Source organism: Acanthochromis polyacanthus, chromosome 12, assembly GCF_021347895.1.
Source record: "Acanthochromis polyacanthus isolate Apoly-LR-REF ecotype Palm Island chromosome 12, KAUST_Apoly_ChrSc, whole genome shotgun sequence".
Lineage (NCBI taxonomy): Eukaryota > Metazoa > Chordata > Actinopteri > Pomacentridae > Acanthochromis > Acanthochromis polyacanthus.
The window spans coordinates 293730-316527 of NC_067124.1; the positions used below are offsets into that span (position 1 = coordinate 293730).

The following is a 22798-nucleotide window of genomic DNA, read 5'->3' on the forward strand; positions in this document are numbered from 1 at the left end:
ATGAAGATCAGAGCAGTACAGACTCCAGGACTGATCATTACCTCCAAACAGACAGTCATAACTGTCTCCTTTCCTTCTGATTCCTCTGTAACTCACTGATATATCAACCCTTCCTCTCCACTCCACCTCCCAGTAACAGCGACCAGTCAGACCAGTTCTACACAGCAGCTGAGGAAACCACTCAAACCTGTCTGGATGATCAGGATACCACTGATCCTCCTTCTCCACATATGTCACCTTACTGTTGTTGTCAGACAGTTTGAGTTCTCTGTGTACTGTGTTTGTGTCGACTGTGAGTTGAGAGGAATCTGATGGAGAGAACAAACACAACACAGCTGCAGTTATTGATGGATCATGTGATCAGTATTAAAGCTTTGATGATGACCTCAGAGATGTGACACTTTGAAGATGCTTGAATGTGCTGCTTTGTTTCCATCAATCCATTAAAACACACTTACACTTCCTCAGACCTGGTGTCAACCATCGGACTCCAGCAGGCGTCACCCTGAAAGGAGGAGGACGGTCAGAGCAGCAGAGACTCTTTCAGCAGCATACATGGATGTTACATGGCTCTCACACTGTTCCACTGATAAAGGACCAGAGCGTTCATAGAGGTGACATCATTCTCCCAGACTGATACAAACTTCACTGGCACCATGACTGACTGTAGAACTTTAAATCATTTTCTACAACTGGGCAGCAAAACAGAACTTTTTTTCTTTTCTTTTTCCTCTTTTTTCAGTGATATCACTCTATGCTAGCCCATTGCCTTAAATCCCTTTGGAAAATCTCATTTAATGAACTAGAACATCAGGTTATAGGTGTCGCTGACCTGCCTTTCCTTTTTGTGTGTGTGCCAGAATATACATAGCTAGAAGGTTAGAAAGCTTTTTTTTATGTTCTTTTTTATGTCTTTTTCACTTGTCTCACTGAATGCTAGGGGACTGAGGAATAATGTAAAGCGTAAAGCTTTATTTTTAATGTTAAACAGCTGAAAACTGATTTTGTTTTTTTCAAGAATCGCACTCACTTATTAAAGATGTAAACTTGTGTAAAAATCAATGGGAAACGACATGTGGTGATGACATGGACAGAACATTCTGCTGGGGTATCTTGTTTAAAGGGGAGTTTTCCTGGAAAATTGATGCACTCTGTGACAGTCAAGGTCATTTGATTTGTTTAATAGTAGACTGGAATGGCAAAGCAATGATTATTGTTCTTTTGTAAGGTTATAATTCTAAATCAGAAAATGATAAACTTATTCATACATTAGACTGTAAACTTGCAGCTCTAACTCAGACATTCCCTGAGGCTTACTTAATTGTAGGAGGTGATTTTAATGTGCTCATGAATGAGGTGATGATAGATGGCCTCCAGCTAAATGCTCACAGCCAAATGTTCACTTCAACTCTTTCATTGACAAGTATGATTTATGTGATGTATGGAGAGAGAAGTTTCCAAATACTTGGAGTAATAAAAATGGCTCCAGACAGTCTGGCCTGGATTACTGGCTGCTCTCTAAATCACTTTCTAAAGACAATATTCCAATCAATGTCCTACCCACCCCATTAACTGACCATAGAGCCATCCTTAGATATTTACATCTCCTTCCAGGAATGGTTGACACCAAGCAATTCTCTGATTGGAAGATGAATAGCTCTTTATTGAGGCATGACAATGTCAAACATGAACTTAGTAGAATTATTCAGTTTTATTGGTTAAATGCTTTGAAGGAAGGAAATTAGGGAAAAAATTGTGAACTCCTTAAATTTGAAATCAGTGGATTTTTAAGAAGATATGGAAGTGAGTTAGCCAAATCTCGACACCAAAATGAGGAGAAAGTAATCACAGATATAATGTCCTTGGCTAGCATTGCACCAGAAAATCTCTGACATGAAAAATGAAAATGAATTGAACTTCAAAACACTTTAGATGATATATATAAGGTTAAAGCAGAGGCTGCTTTTGGTAGATCCAGACTGAAGTGTCTTGAACACGGTGAACAAATGACTTCCTGTTTCTTTAAACTGGAAAAAACTCATGCTAAGTACAATGCCATGTCTCAACTGAACATTGATGGAGTTGTGACTGAGAGTAAGAGCAGTATTTGTGAGTTTTGCTCTAGCTACTTTTCCTCTCTTTATAAAACAAAGTTTTACAAAGATGCAATGGATAGACTGTTTAATGTGTTGATTTTACAAACTCTATAACGGAGGAAGAGCGGTTGATGTGTGACACCCCTCTCACACAACAACAAGTATTAGATGCAATGATGCAACTTAAGAGTAATAAGTCACCTGGAGTTGATGGTATTGTTTCAGAATTCTAGATAGATTTTGCTGAACTTTTGGCCCCATTTCTGTTCAAAGTTTTCTCTGAAGGTATTAGTAAAGGGACTCTTCCAGCAAGTATGACACAAGGCTGGATTACTTTAATTCCTAAACCAAAAAAGGAGCCTCTCTTCATTGATAATTGGAGACCAATTTCATTATTGAACAATGACTATAAAGTTCTTGCTCTTGTTTTTGCTAAAAGATTTAAAAATGCTCTTAACTCTATTATTGATGAGAATCAGTCTGGGTTTATGAGTAACAGGCATATTTTCAATAACATTAGGCTAGTTTTAGACCTCAGACTATGCTGACCTTATTAGGGATGACAGTTTCATTTTAGTTTTAGACTTTCACAAAGCCTTTGATACAGTTGAACACTCGTTCATGTTTTCTGATCTTAACAGGTTTGGTTTTGGGCCATACTTTTGCAGTGTGATGAAAACATTCTATGCTGGCGCCAATAGCTCGGTAAAACTGAGTAATGGCACAACTCAGAGATTTTGTTTGGAAAGAGGGGTAAGACAGGGCTGCCCTGTCTCAGTTTACCTCTTCCTGGTTGTTGCTCAAATGTTTTGTCATTTTGTCAAATTCTGTAAGTTGGAAGGCATCTCTATTGCTGCTAGAAGCAGACTTTGAAGTCAGTTGGCTGATGATACAGCCTTGTTTTTAAAGAATGCCCTACAGATAAAGCCTGCAATTAATGCAATCCAGATGTTTTCAAAAGCATCAGGTTTGTACTTAAACCCTAAATAAGTGTGAGCTATTTGCTCTCTAAAATTCTGATATAACCTCAATTGATGATATACGAGTAAAGAGTAAGGTTAACTATTTAGGGATTACTGTAACTAAAAATCAGTGAGAGAGATGCCATCTCAACTTTGAGCCAAGGATTACAAAGGTGCAGAATAAATGTAACCTTTGGCTACAAAGAGACTTATCACTTAAAGGTGAACTCTTCTGTCAAAAGGTGAGGGAATTTCCAGACTTGTGTATGCCGCCTCCTCACTGGCACTGGACTGTAAAACTGTCACATTTATTGATAAGATCCATCCATCCATCCATTTTCCTCCGCTTATCCGAGGCTGGGTCGTGGGGGCAGCAGGCGAAGCAGGTCGTTCCAGACGTCCCTCCCCCCAGCGACGCTTTCCAGCTCTTCCTGGGGGATCCTGAGGCGTTCCCAGGACAGACGAGATACTGTATATAATCTCTCCAGCAAGTTCTGGGTCTGCCCCGGGGTCTCCTCCCAGACGGACATGCTCAGAAAACCTCCAGAGGAAGTCTCCCTGGAGGCATCCGAATCAGGTGCCCAAACCACCTCAACTGGCTCCTTTCGATGCGAAGGAGCAGCGGCTCTACTCCGAGGTCCCTCCGGATGTCTGAGCTCCTCACCCTATCTCTAAGGCTGAGCCCAGCCACCCTACGGAGGAAGCTCATTTCGGCCGCTTGTATCCGCGACCTTGTTCTTTCGGTCACTACCCAAAGCTCATGACCATAGGTGAGGGTTGGAATGTAGATGGACTGGTAAATCGAGAGCTTCGCCTTACGGCTCAGCTCCCTCTTCACCACGACGGTTCGGTACAACCCCCGCATTACTGCTGACGCCGCACCAATCCGCCTGTCCATCTCTTGCTCCATTTTCCCATCACTCGTGAACAAGATCCCGAGATACTTAAACTCCTTCGCTTGGGGAAGCAACTCCCCCCCAACCCGGAGGAAGCACTCCACCGGTTTCCGGCAGAGAACCATGGCCTCGGACTTGGAGGTGCTGATCCGCATCCCTGCCGCTTCACACTCGGCTGCAAACCGCTCCAGTGCGTGCCGGAGGTCATGGTCTGAGGATGCCAACAAAACCACATCATCCCCAAAAAGCAGAGAAGCGATCCTGAGGCTCCCAAACCGAAAACCCTCCCCACCACGACTGCACCTTGAAATCCTGTCCATGAAAACCACAAACAGGATTGGAGACAAGGGGCAGCCCTGGCGGAGTCCAACACCCACCGGAAACGTGTCTGACTTAATGCCGAGTATGCGGACACAGCTCTCACTTTGGTTGTACAGGGACCGAACGGCCCGTAACAACAAGCCTCGGACCCCATACTCCCGCAGTGCCCCCCACAAAGCCCCTCAGGGGACACGGTCGTAGGCCGTCTCCAGATCTACAAAACACATGTAGACTGGCAGGTCATACTCCCATGACCCCCTCAGCAGCTCCGCAAGGGTAAAGAGCTGGTCCGCTGTTCCACGACCGGGACGGAATCCGCATTGCTCCTCCTTAATCCGAGGTTCGACTATCGGTCGGATCCTCCCTTCCAGCACCCTAGAGTAAACTTTCCCGGGGAGGCTGAGAAGTGTGATCCCGCGATAGTTGGCACACACTCTCCGATCCCCCTTTTTAAAAATAGAGACCACCACCCCGGTCTGCCACTCCCCAGGTACTGTACCCGATGCCCACGCGACATTGTATAGACGTGTCAACCAGGACAGTCCAACAATGTCCAGAGCCTTCAGCATCTCAGGGCGAATCTCGTCCACACTTGGCGCCTTGCCACCGAGGAGCTTTTTAACTACCTCGGCGACCTCTGCCACGGATATGGACGCAGATACCCCCGAGTCTTCAGGCTCTGCCTCCTCCATAGAGGACGTGTTTACTGGGTTCAGGAGTTCCTCGAAGTGCTCTTTCCACCGCTCAACGATATCCCCAGTACGGGTCAACAGTTCTCCATCCCGACCGTACACAGCCTGAGCGAAGCCCTGCCTCCCCTTCCTGAGGTGTCGAATGGTTTGCCAGAACTTCCCCGAGGCCGACCAAAAGTCCTTCTCCATGGCCTCCCCGAACTCCTCCCACACCCGAGTTTTAGCTTCCACAACTGCCGCGGCTGCCGCCCTTTTGGCCAACCGGTACCTGTCAGCTGCTTCAGGAGACCCCCGAGCCAACCAGGCTCGAAAAGTCTCCTTTTTCAGCCTGACAGCCTCCCTCACTGCTGGTGTCCACCAGCGGGTCCTTGGATTGCCGCCGCGACAGGCACCAATGACCTTCAGACCACAGCTCCTAACAGCTGCTTCTGCAATGGAGGCTTTGAACATGGACCACTCAAAATCCATGTCCTCAACCTCCCCCGGGATGCAGGAGAAACTCTTCCGGAGGTGGGAGTTGAAAACCCTACGGACAGGGTCCTCCGCCAGACGTTCCCAGTTCACCCGCACTACACGTTTGGGTTTACCAGGTCTGCCCGGCAGTCTTCCCCGCCATCGGATCCAACTCACCACCAGGTGGTGATCAGTTGACAGCTCTGCACCTCTCTTCACCCGAGTGTCCAAGACATACGGCCGCAGGTCTGACGATACGACTATAAAGTCGATCATCGACCTTTGGCCTAAGGTGCTCTGGTACCAAGTACACTTATGAGCAACCTTACGCTCGAACATGGTGTTTGTTATGGCCAAACCATGACTAGCACAGAAGTCCAATAACAAAACACCACTCGGGTTCAGATCGGGCAGGCCGTTCCTCCCAATCACCCCCCTCCAGGTTTCTCCATCGTTGCCCACGTGAGCGTTGAAGTCTCCCAGGAGAACTATGGAATCCCCGGGCGGTACCCCTTCCAGGACCCCACCCAGAGACTCCAAGAAGGCCGAATACTCTGAACTGCTGTTCGGCGCATAAGCACAGACAACAGTCAGAGTTTTCCCCCCTGCAACACGAAGTCGCAGAGAGGCGACCCTCTCGTTCTCCGGGGAGAACTCTAACAAAGCGGCGCTCAACCGGGGGCTTGTGAGTATCCCCACACCCGCCCGGCGCCTCTCACCCTGGGCAACTCCGGAGTAGGAGAGAGTCCAACCCCTCTCCAGGATTCTGGTTCCAGAACCCTTGCTGTGCGTGGAGGCGAGCCCAACTATATCTAGCCGGTATCGCTCCACCTCCCGCACCAGCTCAGGTTCCTTCCCCACCAGTGAGGTGATGTTCCACGTCCCCAGAGCTAGTCTACGCCACCAGGGGGCGGCACGGCCAGGCGCCCGCTCCTGCCTACTGCCCGGTGGGCATAGCACCCGACCCTGACTTTCTGCCCTGTAGGTGGTGGGCCCACTGGGCGGTGGCCCCGTGTTACTTTTTCGGGCTATGCCCGACCAAGCCCCACGGGACCCCAAGGCTCGGCCACCAAACGCTCCTGTACGAGCTCCCCCCCCAGGTCTGGCTCCAGGGGAAGGCCCCGGTTTCCCTATCCCGGGCGAGGTAGCAGCTTTGCCATTTCTCGTTGTCATCAAGGTCTTTATTGATAAGATGCTTGTTAATTTTCTGTGGAAAAACCGTACACACTAGATCAGAAAATCTGTAATTCTTAACAGCTTACAAAAATGGACGCCTCGACTTTGTTGATTTTTCAATTCTAAACAATGTTCTGAAGATCAAATGGTTCAAATCTTTCTTAAAAAATGATGCATCTTTATATAAATTTATTCCTAAATTTGTACTTAATCAAACTGGAGGACTCCCTTTTCTGTTGGTTTGCAGCTGCCAAATAAACAAGATTCCCCTAAAATTATCCAGTTATCACAAACAGGTTTTGTTGTCGTGGAAAATGGCCAACAAGCACAATTTCTCTCCACATCGGTATTATCTCTGGAATAATGGGGATATACTGCATAAAAATAAAAGCATCTTTCTCAATAGCTGGTTTAACAACAAAATTGACTTAGTCTGACAGCTTCTGACCCCTCGTGGCCATTTTATTAATGACACTGAATTCTGTGAAAAGTATCCATTCCCTTCAACACTTGAAGAGTTTCCAAAGGTCATTAGCTCCATTCCAGCTGGTGTTGTGACTCTGTGCACTGCCTCCTCTCTTGCAGCAGATATACATGTTGTTAATCCATGTGACACTTATTGTGGCAAAATATGCTTTGGGACGGCAAAGAATAGCAACAGAGCTACACGTGCACTGTTCCAAAGAGAAACAACAACAAAACCTGATGCTATCCATGACTGGAACTCTTTTATTAATAATATCTCTTGGTCTCAGGTTTGGCTTTTACCTCACAAATTCATGTTGAACAAAGTTAGGGAAATTTCTGTTAAAATCTTGCATAAAATCTATCCATAAAACATTACATGACTAAGTTCAAACGTGATATAGATGTAAGATGTTCTTTTTCTCTGAACAGCCAGAAACAGTACCACATTTTTTTGGTATTGTAGTTACAGCAGAAAAATATGGAAGGAAATTTCTAAATTTTGAACAGAAAAACTAAATCTGCAGATTGATTTGCTCTACAAACACATCATTTTTGGGGTTTACACACAGGATGGATATGAAAAAGACAAGGCCTTTATCATCAATCTCATGTTAATATTAGTAAAATTTCACATTCATAAAGCAAAATTCAGTCATCAAAAGCCAAATGATCTTGTCTTCCATAAAGAATTTGAATATTATTTAAAGTCAATAGCCCCATCTGATAACCAGAAAGCAATAAAAACTGTTAACATTTGTAAAAAATTTAATTTGATATAAATGTTTAAATTTGTTCAGCTGTTTTTTTGTGTTTGTTTTTAGTTTCCTTTCTTTTCTTTCTTCTCTTCCTTTCTTCCTTCAAAATGATTTTTGTTAACTTTGTCACTGTATGTTTCAATATCATGTTGATGTTGGATGTTACCTGTGACTTTTTGAAAGAAAAAAAAAGAAAAAAAAGTTCACCCTGCTTCCTGTCTGTGAGCTAAGCTTGGCTAAGAGTTCACCCTGCTTCCTGTCTGTGAGCTAAGCTAGGCTAACAGCTTCCTCTTCCTTTCGGTACTGCGGTCAAGCCAGCCGCCTCTCGTTTCTCCGTAGTCAAGCCAGCCGCTCCTACATTTTCAGTGCGCTCTTACCGTCAGCTTACGGTAAATGCACGACCGTGCATCAACTATTTCCGGTTTAAAAAATAAAGCGCTGCATTCACAGATGTATTATACAGCGATGTTTTAAGTAACTGACTCAGCTTAACTGTTAACTATCGAATTGTACGGCTAATATTTACACTACATAAATAGCTTGAAGTATAAGAAGCTGAAAACTTGTTTATCTATCTGTCTATCTGTCTGTCTGTCTTAAAAATTGTGAATTCAAATAAAAGTGATGTGTGTCATCCCGGTGATCTATTAGTGTGATAATAAAATAAACCTCAGTCGAAAAGTCACATGATCTGGACCGTAATGAGAAGACATGCTGATATTTAAATTAAAAAATGTTTAATTTTTTGTTTTAAAATCTTTTAAGCCAAACTATTTCTTCTTCTTTGGCGTATGCTGACCAGGTAAGGTAGGATTGTGATTCTGCATTAGTTTGGGGTCAATACGTCACATGACCTGAGAGCTATTGAGCTAAAAAGCTAATATTTACTATAAAAAAACTGTTAAAAATCAATAATGTCCTAAAATCAAATATAAATTGGCGTATGTTGACCATCTTTAGTAGCACTATCATTCTGCATTAGTTGGGGTCAATACGTCACATGACCTGAGAGCTATTGAGCAAAAAAGCTAATATTTACTGTAAAAAAAACTGTTAAAAATCAATAAAGACCAGAAATCAAATATAAATTGGCGTATGTTGACCATCCTCAGTAGCACTATCATTCTGCATTAGTTTGGGGTCAATAGGTCACATGACCTGAGAGCTATTGAGCTAAAATGCTAATATTTACTGTAAAAAAAACTTAAAAATCAATAATGTCCTAAAATCAAATATAAATTGGCGTATGTTGACCATCCTTAGTAGCACTATCATTCTGCATTAGTTTGGCGTCAATACGTCACATGACCTGAGAGCTATTGAGCTAAAATGCTAATACTTACTGTAAAAAATTAATAATAAATTCATTAAGTATCCAAATGGTATAAAAAGTGCTGTGTCTTGATCAGTCTGTTACATACTATAATCCCAAATAGATTTGGAGTCTTTGGGTCACATGACCTGGTAGCTATTGAGCCAAAATTCTAATACTTACTGTTAAAAATTAATAATAAATTCATAAAGCATTCAAATGTAATAAAACCTGGTGTGTCTTGATCACCTTTTACAGTCCTGTCAATCCTTATTGATTTGGAGTCTCTAGGTCGCATGACCTGGGAGCTATTGAGCCAAAATGCTAATATTTACAGTTAAATATCAATATAAAATATGCAAAGTATCCAGATGGAATAAAAAGTGCTGTGTCTTGATCACTCTATGAGATGCTCTAATCCTGCATAGATTTGGTGTCTGTAGGTCACATGACTTGGGAGCTATTGAGCTAAAATACTACTCTTCCTTTTTCTGCCTTACGTAAGTTAACCTTTAATTATCAATGAAATAAGTATCCAATCGACTGAGCCCGTAACACACGTGCTGCTCAATATCCAGAACACCATTTGGAGTCAGAGTTGTGCGATGGGTCCTTTGAAAAAAGGAAGAAAAAGGAAGAGCAAAGACCTGACGTGACGTTATGTTACATTATGTTATGATACATTACGGCACTCAAATATAGGGATTTGTAGTTCATAGATTCTTTGTCACACTTAGAAACATTGAATGAAAATTTGGACACAATTAATATGTTTTGTGAATTTTTCATGTATTTTATACTGTAATTATGAGCATTACAGCTCTATAAGTCCCAGGTCATGTGATCTTTTGGCTAAATAGATTTAGACCTGGTTTATTACACAGACTTTATTATTGCTTTTGGAGACTATTAATATTTTTTTAGTGAGTTTTTAATTCATTTCAAAATGTAAATATTAGTATTTTAGCTCAATAGCTCCCAAGTCAGACACCAAATCTATGCAGGATTAGAGCATCTCATAGAGTGATCAAGACACAGCACTTTTTATTCCATCTGGATACTTTGCATATTTTATATTGATATTTAACTGTAAATATTAGCATTTTGGCTCAATAGCTCCCAGGTCATGCGACCTAGAGACTCCAAATCAATAAGGATTGACAGGACTGTAAAAGGTGATCAAGACACATCAGGTTTTATTACATTTGAATGCTTTATGAATTTATTATTAATTTTTAACAGTAAGTATTAGCATTTTGGCTCAATAGCTACCAGGTCATGTGACCCAAAGACTCCAAATCTATTTGGGATTATAGTATGTAACAGACTGATCAAGACACAGCACTTTTTATACCATTTGGATACTTAATGAATTTATTATTAATTTTTTACAGTAAGTATTAGCATTTTAGCTCAATAGCTCTCAGGTCATGTGACGTATTGACGCCAAACTAATGCAGAATGATAGCGCTACTAAGGATGGTCAACATACGCCAATTTATATTTGATTTTAGGACATTATTGATTTTTAACAGTTTTTTTTTACAGTAAATATTAGCATTTTAGCTCAATAGCTCTCAGGTCATGTGACCTATTGACCCCAAACCAGTGCAGAATGATAGTGCTACTAAGGATGGTCAACATACGCCAATTTATATTTGATTTTAGGACATTATTGATTTTTAACAGTTTTTTTTACAGTAAATATTAGCATTTTAGCTCAATAGCTCTCAGGTCATGTGACCTATTGATCCCAAACCAGTGCAGAATGATAGTGCTACTAAGGATGGTCAACATATGCCAATTTATATTTGATTTCTGGTCTTTATTGATTTTTAACAGTTTTACAGTAAATATTAGCTTTTTTGCTCAATAGCTACCAGGTCATGTGACGTATTGACCCCAAACTAATGCAGAATGATAGTGCTACGAAAGATGGTCAACATACGCCAATTTATATTTGATTTTAGGACATTATTGATTTTTAACAATTTTTTTACAGTTAATATTAGCATTTTAGCTCAATAGCTCTCAGGTCATGTGACATATTGACCCCAAACCAGTGCAGAATGATAGTGCTACTAAAGATGGTCAACATACGCCAATTTATATTTGATTTCTGGTCTTTATTGATTTTTAACAGTTTTTTTACAGTTAATATTAGCATTTTAGCTCAATAGCTCTCAGGTCATGTGACCTATTGACCCCAAACCAGTGCAGAATGATAGTGCTACTAAAGATGGTCAACATACGGCAATTTATATTTAATTTTAGGACATTATTGATTTTTAACAATTTTTTTACAGTAAATATTAGCATTTTAGCTCAATAGCTCTCAGGTCATGTGACCTATTGATCCCAAACCAGTGCAGAATGATAGTGCTACTAAGGATGGTCAACATATGCCAATTTATATTTGATTTCTGGTCTTTATTGATTTTTAACAGTTTTACAGTAAATATTAGCTTTTTTGCTCAATAGCTACCAGGTCATGTGACGTATTGACCCCAAACTAATGCAGAATGATAGTGCTACGAAAGATGGTCAACATACGCCAATTTATATTTGATTTTAGGACATTATTGATTTTTAACAATTTTTTTACAGTTAATATTAGCATTTTAGCTCAATAGCTCTCAGGTCATGAGACCTATTGACCCCAAACTAATGCAGAATGATAGTGCTACTAAGGATGGTCAACATACACCAATTTATATTTGATTTTAGGACATTATTGATTTTTAACAGTTTTTTTTACAGTAAATATTAGCATTTTAGCTCAATAGCTATCAGGTCATGTGACCTATTGACCCCAAACCAGTGCAGAATGATAGTGCTACTAAGGATGGTCAACATACGCCAATTTATATTTGATTTTAGGACATTATTGATTTTTAACAGTTTTTTTACAGTAAATACTAGCATTTTAGCTCAATAGCTCTCAGGTCATGTGACCTATTGATCCCAAACCAGTGCAGAATGATAGTGCTACTAAGGATGGTCAACATATGCCAATTTATATTTGATTTCTGGTCTTTATTGATTTTTAACAGTTTTACAGTAAATATTAGCTTTTTTGCTCAATAGCTACCAGGTCATGTGACGTATTGACCCCAAACTAATGCAGAATGATAGTGCTACGAAAGATGGTCAACATACGGCAATTTATATTTAATTTTAGGACATTATTGATTTTTAACAATTTTTTTACAGTTAATATTAGCATTTTAGCTCAATAGCTCTCAGGTCATGTGACCTATTGATCCCAAACCAGTGCAGAATGATAGTGCTACTAAGGATGGTCAACATACGCCAATTTATATTTGATTTCTGGTCTTTATTGATTTTTAACAGTTTTTTTACAGTAAATATTAGCATTTTAGCTCAATAGCTCTCAGGTCATGTGACCTATTGATCCCAAACCAGTGCAGAATGATAGTGCTACTAAGGATGGTCAACATATGCCAATTTATATTTGATTTCTGGTCTTTATTGATTTTTAACAGTTTTACAGTAAATATTAGCTTTTTTGCTCAATAGCTACCAGGTCATGTGACGTATTGACCCCAAACTAATGCAGAATGATAGTGCTACGAAAGATGGTCAACATACGCCAATTTATATTTGATTTTAGGACATTATTGATTTTTAACAATTTTTTTACAGTTAATATTAGCATTTTAGCTCAATAGCTCTCAGGTCATGTGACCTATTGACCCCAAACTAATGCAGAATGATAGTGCTACTAAGGATGGTCAACATACACCAATTTATATTTGATTTTAGGACATTATTGATTTTTAACAGTTTTTTTACAGTAAATATTAGCATTTTAGCTCAATAGCTCTCAGGTCATGTGACCTATTGACCCCAAACCAGTGCAGAATGATAGTGCTACTAAGGATGGTCAACATACGCCAATTTATATTTGATTTTAGGACATTATTGATTTTTAACAGTTTTTTTACAGTAAATATTAGCATTTTAGCTCAATAGCTCTCAGGTCATGTGACCTATTGATCCCAAACCAGTGCAGAATGATAGTGCTACTAAGGATGGTCAACATATGCCAATTTATATTTGATTTCTGGTCTTTATTGATTTTTAACAGTTTTACAGTAAATATTAGCTTTTTTGCTCAATAGCTACCAGGTCATGTGACGTATTGACCCCAAACTAATGCAGAATGATAGTGCTATGAAAGATGGTCAACATACGGCAATTTATATTTGATTTTAGGACATTATTGATTTTTAACAATTTTTTTACAGTTAATATTAGCATTTTAGCTCAATAGCTCTCAGGTCATGTGACCTATTGACCCCAAACCAGTGCAGAATGATAGTGCTACTAAAGATGGTCAACATACGGCAATTTATATTTAATTTTAGGACATTATTGATTTTTAACAATTTTTTTACAGTTAATATTAGCATTTTAGCTCAATAGCTCTCAGGTCATGTGACCTATTGACCCCAAACTAATGCAGAATGATAGTGCTACTAAGGATGGTCAACATACGCCAATTTATATTTGATTTTAGGACATTATTGATTTTTAACAGTTTTTTTTACAGTAAATATTAGCATTTTAGCTCAATAGCTCTCAGGTCATGTGACCTATTGACCCCAAACCAGTGCAGAATGATAGTGCTACTAAGGATGGTCAACATACGCCAATTTATATTTGATTTTAGGACATTATTGATTTTTAACAGTTTTTTTACAGTAAATATTAGCATTTTAGCTCAATAGCTCTCAGGTCATGTGACCTATTGATCCCAAACCAGTGCAGAATGATAGTGCTACTAAGGATGGTCAACATATGCCAATTTATATTTGATTTCTGGTCTTTATTGATTTTTAACAGTTTTACAGTTAATATTAGCTTTTTTGCTCAATAGCTACCAGGTCATGTGACGTATTGACCCCAAACTAATGCAGAATGATAGTGCTACGAAAGATGGTCAACATACGCCAATTTATATTTGATTTTAGGACATTATTGATTTTTAACAATTTTTTTACAGTTAATATTAGCATTTTAGCTCAATAGCTCTCAGGTCATGTGACCTATTGATCCCAAACCAGTGCAGAATGATAGTGCTACTAAGGATGGTCAACATATGCCAATTTATATTTGATTTCTGGTCTTTATTGATTTTTAACAGTTTTACAGTAAATATTAGCTTTTTTGCTCAATAGCTACCAGGTCATGTGACGTATTGACCCCAAACTAATGCAGAATGATAGTGCTACGAAAGATGGTCAACATACGCCAATTTATATTTGATTTTAGGACATTATTGATTTTTAACAATTTTTTTACAGTTAATATTAGCATTTTAGCTCAATAGCTCTCAGGTCATGTGACATATTGACCCCAAACTAATGCAGAATGATAGTGCTACGAAAGATGGTCAACATACGCCAATTTATATTTGATTTTAGGACATTATTGATTTTTAACAGTTTTTTTACAGTAAATATTAGCATTTTAGCTCAATAGCTCTCAGGTCATGTGACCTATTGATCCCAAACCAGTGCAGAATGATAGTGCTACTAAGGATGGTCAACATATGCCAATTTATATTTGATTTCTGGTCTTTATTGATTTTTAACAGTTTTATAGTAAATATTAGCTTTTTTGCTCAATAGCTACCAGGTCATGTGACGTATTGACCCCAAACTAATGCAGAATGATAGTGCTACGAAAGATGGTCAACATACGGCAATTTATATTTAATTTTAGGACATTATTGATTTTTAACAGTTTTTTTACAGTTAATATTAGCATTTTAGCTCAATAGCTCTCAGGTCATGTGACCTATTGATCCCAAACCAGTGCAGAATGATAGTGCTACTAAGCATGGTCAACATATGCCAATTTATATTTGATTTCTGGTCTTTATTGATTTTTAACAGTTTTACAGTAAATATTAGCTTTTTTGCTCAATAGCTACCAGGTCATGTGACGTATTGACCCCAAACTAATGCAGAATGATAGTGCTACGAAAGATGGTCAACATACGCCAATTTATATTTGATTTTAGGACATTATTGATTTTTAACAATTTTTTTACAGTTAATATTAGCATTTTAGCTCAATAGCTCTCAGGTCATGTGACCTATTGACCCCAAACTAATGCAGAATGATAGTGCTACTAAGGATGGTCAACATACACCAATTTATATTTGATTTTAGGACATTATTGATTTTTAACAGTTTTTTTTACAGTAAATATTAGCATTTTAGCTCAATAGCTCTCAGGTCATGTGACCTATTGACCCCAAACCAGTGCAGAATGATAGTGCTACTAAGGATGGTCAACATACGCCAATTTATATTTGATTTTAGGACATTATTGATTTTTAACAGTTTTTTTACAGTAAATATGAGCATTTTAGCTCAATAGCTCTCAGGTCATGTGACCTATTGACCCCAAACCAGTGCAGAATGATAGTGCTACTAAAGATGGGCAACATAGGCCAATTTATATTTGATTTTAGGACATTATTGATTTTTAACAGTTTTTTTTACAGTAAATATTAGCATTTTAGCTCAATAGCTCTCAGGTCATGTGACCTATTGATCCCAAACCAGTGCAGAATGATAGTGCTACTAAGGATGGTCAACATATGCCAATTTATATTTGATTTCTGGTCTTTATTGATTTTTAACAGTTTTACAGTAAATATTAGCTTTTTTGCTCAATAGCTACCAGGTCATGTGACGTATTGACCCCAAACTAATGCAGAATGATAGTGCTACGAAAGATGGTCAACATACGCCAATTTATATTTGATTTTAGGACATTATTGATTTTTAACAATTTTTTTACAGTTAATATTAGCATTTTAGCTCAATAGCTCTCAGGTCATGTGACCTATTGACCCCAAACCAGTGCAGAATGATAGTGCTACTAAGGATGGTCAACATACGCCAATTTATATTTGATTTTAGGACATTATTGATTTTTAACAGTTTTTTTACAGTAAATATTAGCATTTTAGCTCAATAGCTCTCAGGTCATGTGACGTATTGACCCCAAACCAGTGCAGAATGATAGTGCTACTAAAGATGGGCAACATAGGCCAATTTATATTTGATTTTAGGACATTATTGATTTTTAACAGTTTTTTTTACAGTAAATATTAGCATTTTAGCTCAATAGCTCTCAGGTCATGTGACCTATTGACCCCAAACTAATGCAGAATGATAGTGCTACTAAGGATGGTCAACATATGCCAATTTATATTTGATTTCTGCTCTTTATTGATTTTTAACAGTTTTTTTTACAGTAAATATTAGCTTTTTTGCTCAATAGCTCTCAGGTCATGTGACGTATTGACCCCAACTAATGCAGAATGATAGTGCTACTAAAGATGGTCAACATACGCCAATTTATATTTGATTTTAGGACATTATTGATTTTTAACAGTTTTTTTTACAGTAAATATTAGCCTTTTTGCTCAATAGCTCTCAGGTCATGTGACGTATTGACCCCAAACTAATGCAGAATCACAATCCTACCTTACCTGGTCAGCATACGCCAAAGAAGAAGAAATAGTTTGGCTTAAAAGATTTTAAAGCAAAAAATTAAACATTTTTTAATTTAAATATCAGCATGTCTTCTCATTACGGTCCAGATCATGTGACTTTTCGACTGAGGTTTATTTTACTATCACACTAATAGATCACCGGGATGACACACATCACTTTTATTTGAATTCACAATTTTTAAGACAGACAGACAGATAGACAGATAGATAAACAAGTTTTCAGCTTCTTATACTTCAAGCTATTTATGTAGTGTAAATATTAGCCGTACAATTCGATAGTTAACAGTTAAGCTGAGTCAGTTACTTAAAACATCGCTGTATAATACATCTGCGAATGCAGCGCTTTATTTTTTAAACCGGAAATAGTTGATGCACGGTCGTGCATTTACCGTAAGCTGACGGTAAGAGCACACTGAAAATGTAGGAGCGGCTGGCTTGACCACGGAGAAACGAGAGGCAGCTGGCTTGACCGCAGTCTTTCGGCCATGGTGCATAGCTGAGCGAACAGTATTCTTCTGCTTCCACTCTTTTTTGTGAGCTAGGCTGATAGTTTCCTGAGAGTTTCTGTCTGTCTGTACCTGAGAGTTTCCAGTCTACAGTGTGGATCCTCCACTTTAGCTCTCAGCATCTTCTCTCCTGAGTCTCCTGGATGGTTGTAGCTCAGGTCCAGCTCTCTCAGATTTGAGGTCTTCAAGCGCAGAGCTGAGGCCAGAGAAGCACAGCCTTTCTTTGTGACCAGACAGCCTGACAGCCTGCACACACAAAACAACACAAACCTGATGGACAACACTTGGCTGGATGTTTCTCACTCTTTTCTTCTTTGTCTTTCAGATACATTTTGCTGCACATTTCAAGCATCTCAAACAAATCAACAATCTCAACAATGATTAGTGGGATTTAATCATGTCAAACATAAACCCTGACAAAGTCCTGCACAAGTTCAGTAAAAGCTCATTTGATGAATCCCATCAGCAGAAATGATTGTACTCAGGTTAGCTGTTTATCCACTGATAGAAATCACATCAGTTTCAAAGTGTGAGTCCTGACCTGAGAGCTTCCAGTTTACAGTGTGGACTCTTCAGTCCAGCAGAAAGACTCTTCACTCCTGAATCCTGTAGGTTGTTGTTAGTCAGGTCCAGCTCTGTCACACTGGAGGACTGGGAGCTGAGGACTGAGGACAGAGCTCCACAGCTTCTCTCTGACAGATTACAGCCACTCAGTCTGAAGAGACAAAAAGCACATTATACTGATGAAACAGCAGCAAAATGAAAAAGGATCTTCAGTCTCCAACTACTTACACAACTTTCTTGGAGGCTTTGACCACTGGCAGCAGCCTCAGAAGAACCTCCTCTGAAGCAGAGTATTTCTTCAGGTCAAACACGTCCAGATGTTCTTCTGATGACAGTAAGATGAAGCCCAGAGCTGACCACTGAGCAGGAGACAGTTCATCTGTGGACAGACGTCCTGATCTCAGGGACTGTTGGATCTTCTCCACCAGAGAAACATCCTTCAGTTCATTCAGACAGTGGAACAGATTGATGCTTCTCTCTGCAGACACATCCTCACTGATCTTCTCCTTGATGTACTCCACTGTTTTCTGATTGGTCTGTGAGCTACTTCCTGTCTGTGTCAGCAGGCCTCGTAAGAGATTCTGATTGGTCGGCAGTGACAGACCCAGGAGGAAGCGCAGGAACAAGTCCAGGTGTCCGTTTGGACTCTGTAAGGCCTCATCCACAGCTCTCTGGTAGAAACCTGTTGGATCAGGTTTGTCGGAGGTTGTTTGTTGTTGTTTTTCTTCCAACAGGTTGATTCCAGAGTTGATGAAGGTCTGATGGACGTGAAGAGCAGCCAGAAACTCGTGAACGCTCAGATGGACGAAGCAGAACACCTTGTCCTGGTACAGTCCTCTCTCCTCTTTAAAGATCTGTGTGAACACTCCTGAGTACACTGAGGCTGCTTCCACATCAATGCCACACTCTGTCAGGTCGGAGTCATAGAAGATCAGGTTTCCTCTCTGCAGCTGATTAAAAGCCAGTTTTCCCAGAGACTCAATCATCCTCCTGCTGTCTGGACTCCAGTGTGGATCTGTCTCAGCTCCTCCATCATACTTGACCTTCTTGACTTTGGCCTGAACTACCAGGTGGTGGATGAACATCTCAGTCAGGGTTCTGGGCAGATCTCCTCCCTCTCTGCTTCTCAGCACCTCCCCCAGAACTGTAGCAGTGATCCAGCAGAACACTGGGATGTGGCACATGATGTGGAGGCTTCGTGACTTCTTCATGTGGGAGATGATGCTGCTGGCCTTCTTCCTAGCTCTGAATCTCTTCCTGAAGTACTTCTCCTTCTGTGGGTCGGTAAACCCTCTGACCTCTGTCACCATGTCCACACAGTCAGGAGGGATCTGATTGGCTGCTGCAGGTCGTGTAGTTATCCAGAGGCGAGCAGAGGGAAGCAGCTTCCCCCTGATCAGGTTTGTCAGCAGCACATCCACTGAGGTGGACTCTCTAACATCAGTCAGGACCTCATTGTTGTGGAAGTCCAGAGGAAGGCGACACTCATCCAGACCGTCAAAGATCAACACAACCTGGAAGTGTTCAAAGCTGCAGATTCCTGCTGCTTTGGTTTCACTGAAGAAGTGATGAACAAGTCCCATCAAGCTGAACTTTTTCTCTTTCAGTACATTCAGCTCTCTGAAAGTCAATGGAAACATGAAGTGGATGTCCTGGTTGCTTTTGTCTTCAGCCCAGTCCAGAGTCAACTTCTGTGTTAACACTGTTTTCCCGATGCCAGCCACTCCCTTTGTCATCACTGTTCTGATTGGTCCATCTCTTCCAGGTGAGCCTTTAAAGATGTCTTCTGCTCTAATGCTTGTTTCTGCTCTGTCTGCTTTCCTGGATGCTGCTTCAATCTGTCTGACCTCATGTTCATCATTGACCTCTGCAGTCCCTCCCTCTGTGATGTACAGTTCTGTGTAGATCTCATTCAGGAGGGTCTTCTTACCTGATTTAGCGATGCCCTCAAACACTCTCTGGAACTTCTTCTTCAGACCACGTTTAAGTTCACATCTACAAACTCCAGCAGCAAGTTCTGAATGAAAACACAAGAAAGAAAGAGTGAAGTAGAAGTTACCTGGACATTAAAGCACCAAAGTAGCAATGAAGTGAAGGTGACAGTTTGTCCCCTAAAGACTGATTGTGTGAAGATATTCTCAGACTTCAGTAAATGTTCTGTTGATCAGCAGCTTCAGTCTTTACACAAATCCTCTTACTGTTCTGCAGACAGTCAGCCAGCTTCTCCTGCTTCATCCTCCTCAGGAACAACACTGTGATCTGCTCAAACATCTCTCTGCTGCTCCTCTCATCTTCATCATCACCCTCCAACTCCTCCTCATCCTCCCTCTGACTCTTTGAGCATTCTGGGTAATCTGGACTCACAAGCTTCCGCATCTTCTTCAGCTCCTTCTTCACAAAAGTCACCATGGTGTCCTCCAGCAGCTGGAACAGAGAAATGTGTCAATGAGTCCATCAGAGTCAAATGATGGAGCCAAACATCAGATCCATGTTGGACACACTGACAGTCCACTGGTCTACAAAGAGCAGCATGGAGACGCCTGAACACAACAGATGGAGAACAACTTGTTGTCCATGAACTCACCATGAATATGGAGTCCAGGTGATGCTGGACTGTCGACTCTGATCTCTGATGGATTCTGGTAAATAGAGAGGAAAACCACTGGGAAGGAAAAAACCTGTCGCGGAGTTTCAGAGTGATTTAATGATGGAACATATTTGGAACAATGACAGAACATTTGACACAACAGTCAGTAGTTTGATTTCACAGCTTACTTCTTTTTTCTTCTTTCCTTCTTTCCTCCTACTTCAGGACCTGGTTCTCCTTTAAATTCAATAGGATGACCTTTAGACCGGTCACTCTTGAAGGACACACAGCTGGATGCAGGTCCAGGTCCAGGTCCAGGTCCAGGTCCAGAGGACTCTGATGTCTGATGGATTCTGGTAAACAGAGAGGAAGATCGCCAGGAAGGAAAAACCATGTAGCGGAGTTTCAGAGTGATTTAATGATGGAACATATTTGGAACAATGACAGAACATTTGACACAACAGTCAGTGGTTTGATTTCACAGCTTACTTCTTTTTTCTTCTTTCCTTCTTTCCTCCTACTTCAGGACCTGGTTCTCCTTTAAATTCAATAGGATGACCTTTAGACTGGTCACTCTTGAAGGACACACAGCTGGATGCAGGTCCAGGTCCAGGTCCAGAGGACTCTGATGTCTGATGGATTCTGGTAAACAGAGAGGAAGATCACCAGGAAGGAAAAATCATGTAGCAGAGTTTCAGAGTGATTTAATGATGGAACATATTTGGAACAATGACAGAACATTTGACACAACAGTCAGTAGTTTGATTTCACAGCTTACTTCTTTTTTCTTCTTTCCTTCTTTCCTCCTACTTCAGGACCTGGTTCTCCTTTAAATTCGATAGGATGACCTTTAGACTGGTCACTCTTGAAGGACACACAGCTGGATGCAGGTCCAGGTCCAGGTCCAGGTCCAGGTGGATTCCTGTCAATAATGATGCAGCAGTGATGTGATGCTGAGCTCTGACATGCAGCAGAGTCCTGGACAGTTAGAGATGGTGGTCTCACCTCTGAGCTTTGCTCTGGTTCTCCTGTTCCCCACACAGAGAGCTTTTAGAGGGAGGGACTCCCTCCTCTCTGTCCTCACACTCATCCATGATGCTCAACTCACAGCAGCTCACACACACTTTCTACCTTCACCTGCACAGGAAACAAACATCATTCATCCACTCAGATCCTCCTGGAGAAGATCAGCTGCTGCACTTCTACTATCAGTCCAGCAGATGGAGTCATGGAGCTGCAGAGACTCACCCACAAACCCAAAGTCAGAAAGACAAAACAACAAAGAAACATCAGCAGCTCATCAAACTGACTCAAGTCCATCAATAATCTCATAGAACTATTGACTTATTGCAGTCAATCAATAAGCTAATAATCATATTGATCCATGTTTAAACAGCAGTCATCCAAAGTTTGTGCTGAAATAAGAAGTGAACATGTAGAAACATGACAGAGCAGAAACAAACAGCAACATTACTGAAGTTAAAGCAGCAAACAAAGCAAACTTACACTTTATTCAAAGCGCTGAAGAAGAAGAAGAAAGTTTCCAGTCCACTCCTGGACGCTCAGACAGGTGATCTGTTTCCTGGAACCAGTCAGGACTCCACCTATGAGGAAGCAGCAGGCAGACTTTCACAATAAGAGCACATTTTACAGGCTGATTCCCATTCATTTCATGTGACCCATTATTTCAACATTCAACCTTTTTCATGGTAAAGACCAGCAAATGGACTGAGTCTAATTCAAACCTGACTGAAGGAGCAGCAGAGTCACAAACTGCAGCTTCTGATCAACACACTGCTTCCTCCAGCAGCCACAAACTGACTGTCCACCCACTTTCACTCTGATTTCTAACCACTGATTCAGGATCTGGAATGTTGGACAAGCAGATGGAATCAGTTCTGATAATATGAAGGAAAACTAAGGAGTCATTTAAAGTTTCATCTCTGAGCCTCAAACCTCCAGTCACAGCAGGTTTTATGTTTGAAAACTACATTGTATATGAGACAAAACTACAACAATTACCCAAACTGAGAGACAAAACTATTAAAATAAGACACAAATTTACAGAAACAGAGCTGAAAATGACAAAATTATTTGACATATAAAACACAAAGTGACAGTAAATAGTCAAATTACGATTCAAACAACAACAAAAAAGAGACAAACTGAGGCCAGAATTACAGAAAAAAGACAGAAAGTGATAGAAATTGAAAGAATTAAGACATAAAATGACATTAATACACAAAATTGTAAAATTGAGACAAATTAAGACAAAATTATAAAAATGAGACAAACTGAGAAAAAAGACTGAAAATGACAAATCGAAAGAATTAGAAGATAAAACAACATGAAAGAGACATAGAATGGACAAATTTAAACAAAAAATGATAAAAATGAGACAAAAAAACAACATAAACGGGACACAAAACTACAAAAGTGAGACAAAGT

At 40.2% G+C, this 22798-nt stretch overlaps 1 protein-coding gene and 1 long non-coding RNA gene across 2 annotated transcripts; both read right to left on the reverse strand.

Moving 5' to 3' along the window:
- Nucleotides 1–314: 314 nt before the first annotated feature.
- On the reverse strand, nt 315–20188 carry LOC127536396 (NLR family CARD domain-containing protein 3-like). Its single transcript, XM_051956573.1, has 5 exons — nt 19962–20188; nt 17992–19780; nt 17741–17914; nt 17272–17445; nt 315–505 (listed from the first exon to the last, which is right to left on the reverse strand). The coding sequence occupies exons 1-5, from the start codon at nt 20170–20172 to the stop codon at nt 436–438; spliced, it is 2418 nt and encodes an 805-aa protein (XP_051812533.1). The 5' UTR covers nt 20173–20188; the 3' UTR covers nt 315–435.
- A 963-nt stretch (nt 20189–21151) lies between these two features.
- LOC127536401 (uncharacterized) lies at nt 21152–22025 on the reverse strand. The gene is made up of 3 exons (XR_007945397.1): nt 21857–22025; nt 21356–21487; nt 21152–21272 (listed from the first exon to the last, which is right to left on the reverse strand). It is a non-coding gene; the product is annotated as an uncharacterized LOC127536401 (long non-coding RNA).
- Between the last annotated feature and the right edge of the window lie 773 nt (nt 22026–22798).

Excerpts from the sequence above, each read along its gene's own strand:
- LOC127536396 (XM_051956573.1), bottom strand. The coding sequence starts at position 20,172 with ATGGTGACTTTTGTGAAGAAGGAGCTGAAGAAGATGCGGAAGCTTGTG. Across the intron at positions 17,915-17,991 it reads AAAGCCTCCAAGAAAGTTGT|ACTGAGTGGCTGTAATCTGT; the intron begins GTAAGTAGTTGG and ends TTGTCTCTTCAG. Across the intron at positions 506-17,271 it reads TGTAGACTGGAAACTCTCAG|GGTGACGCCTGCTGGAGTCC; the intron begins GTACAGACAGAC and ends TCCTCCTTTCAG.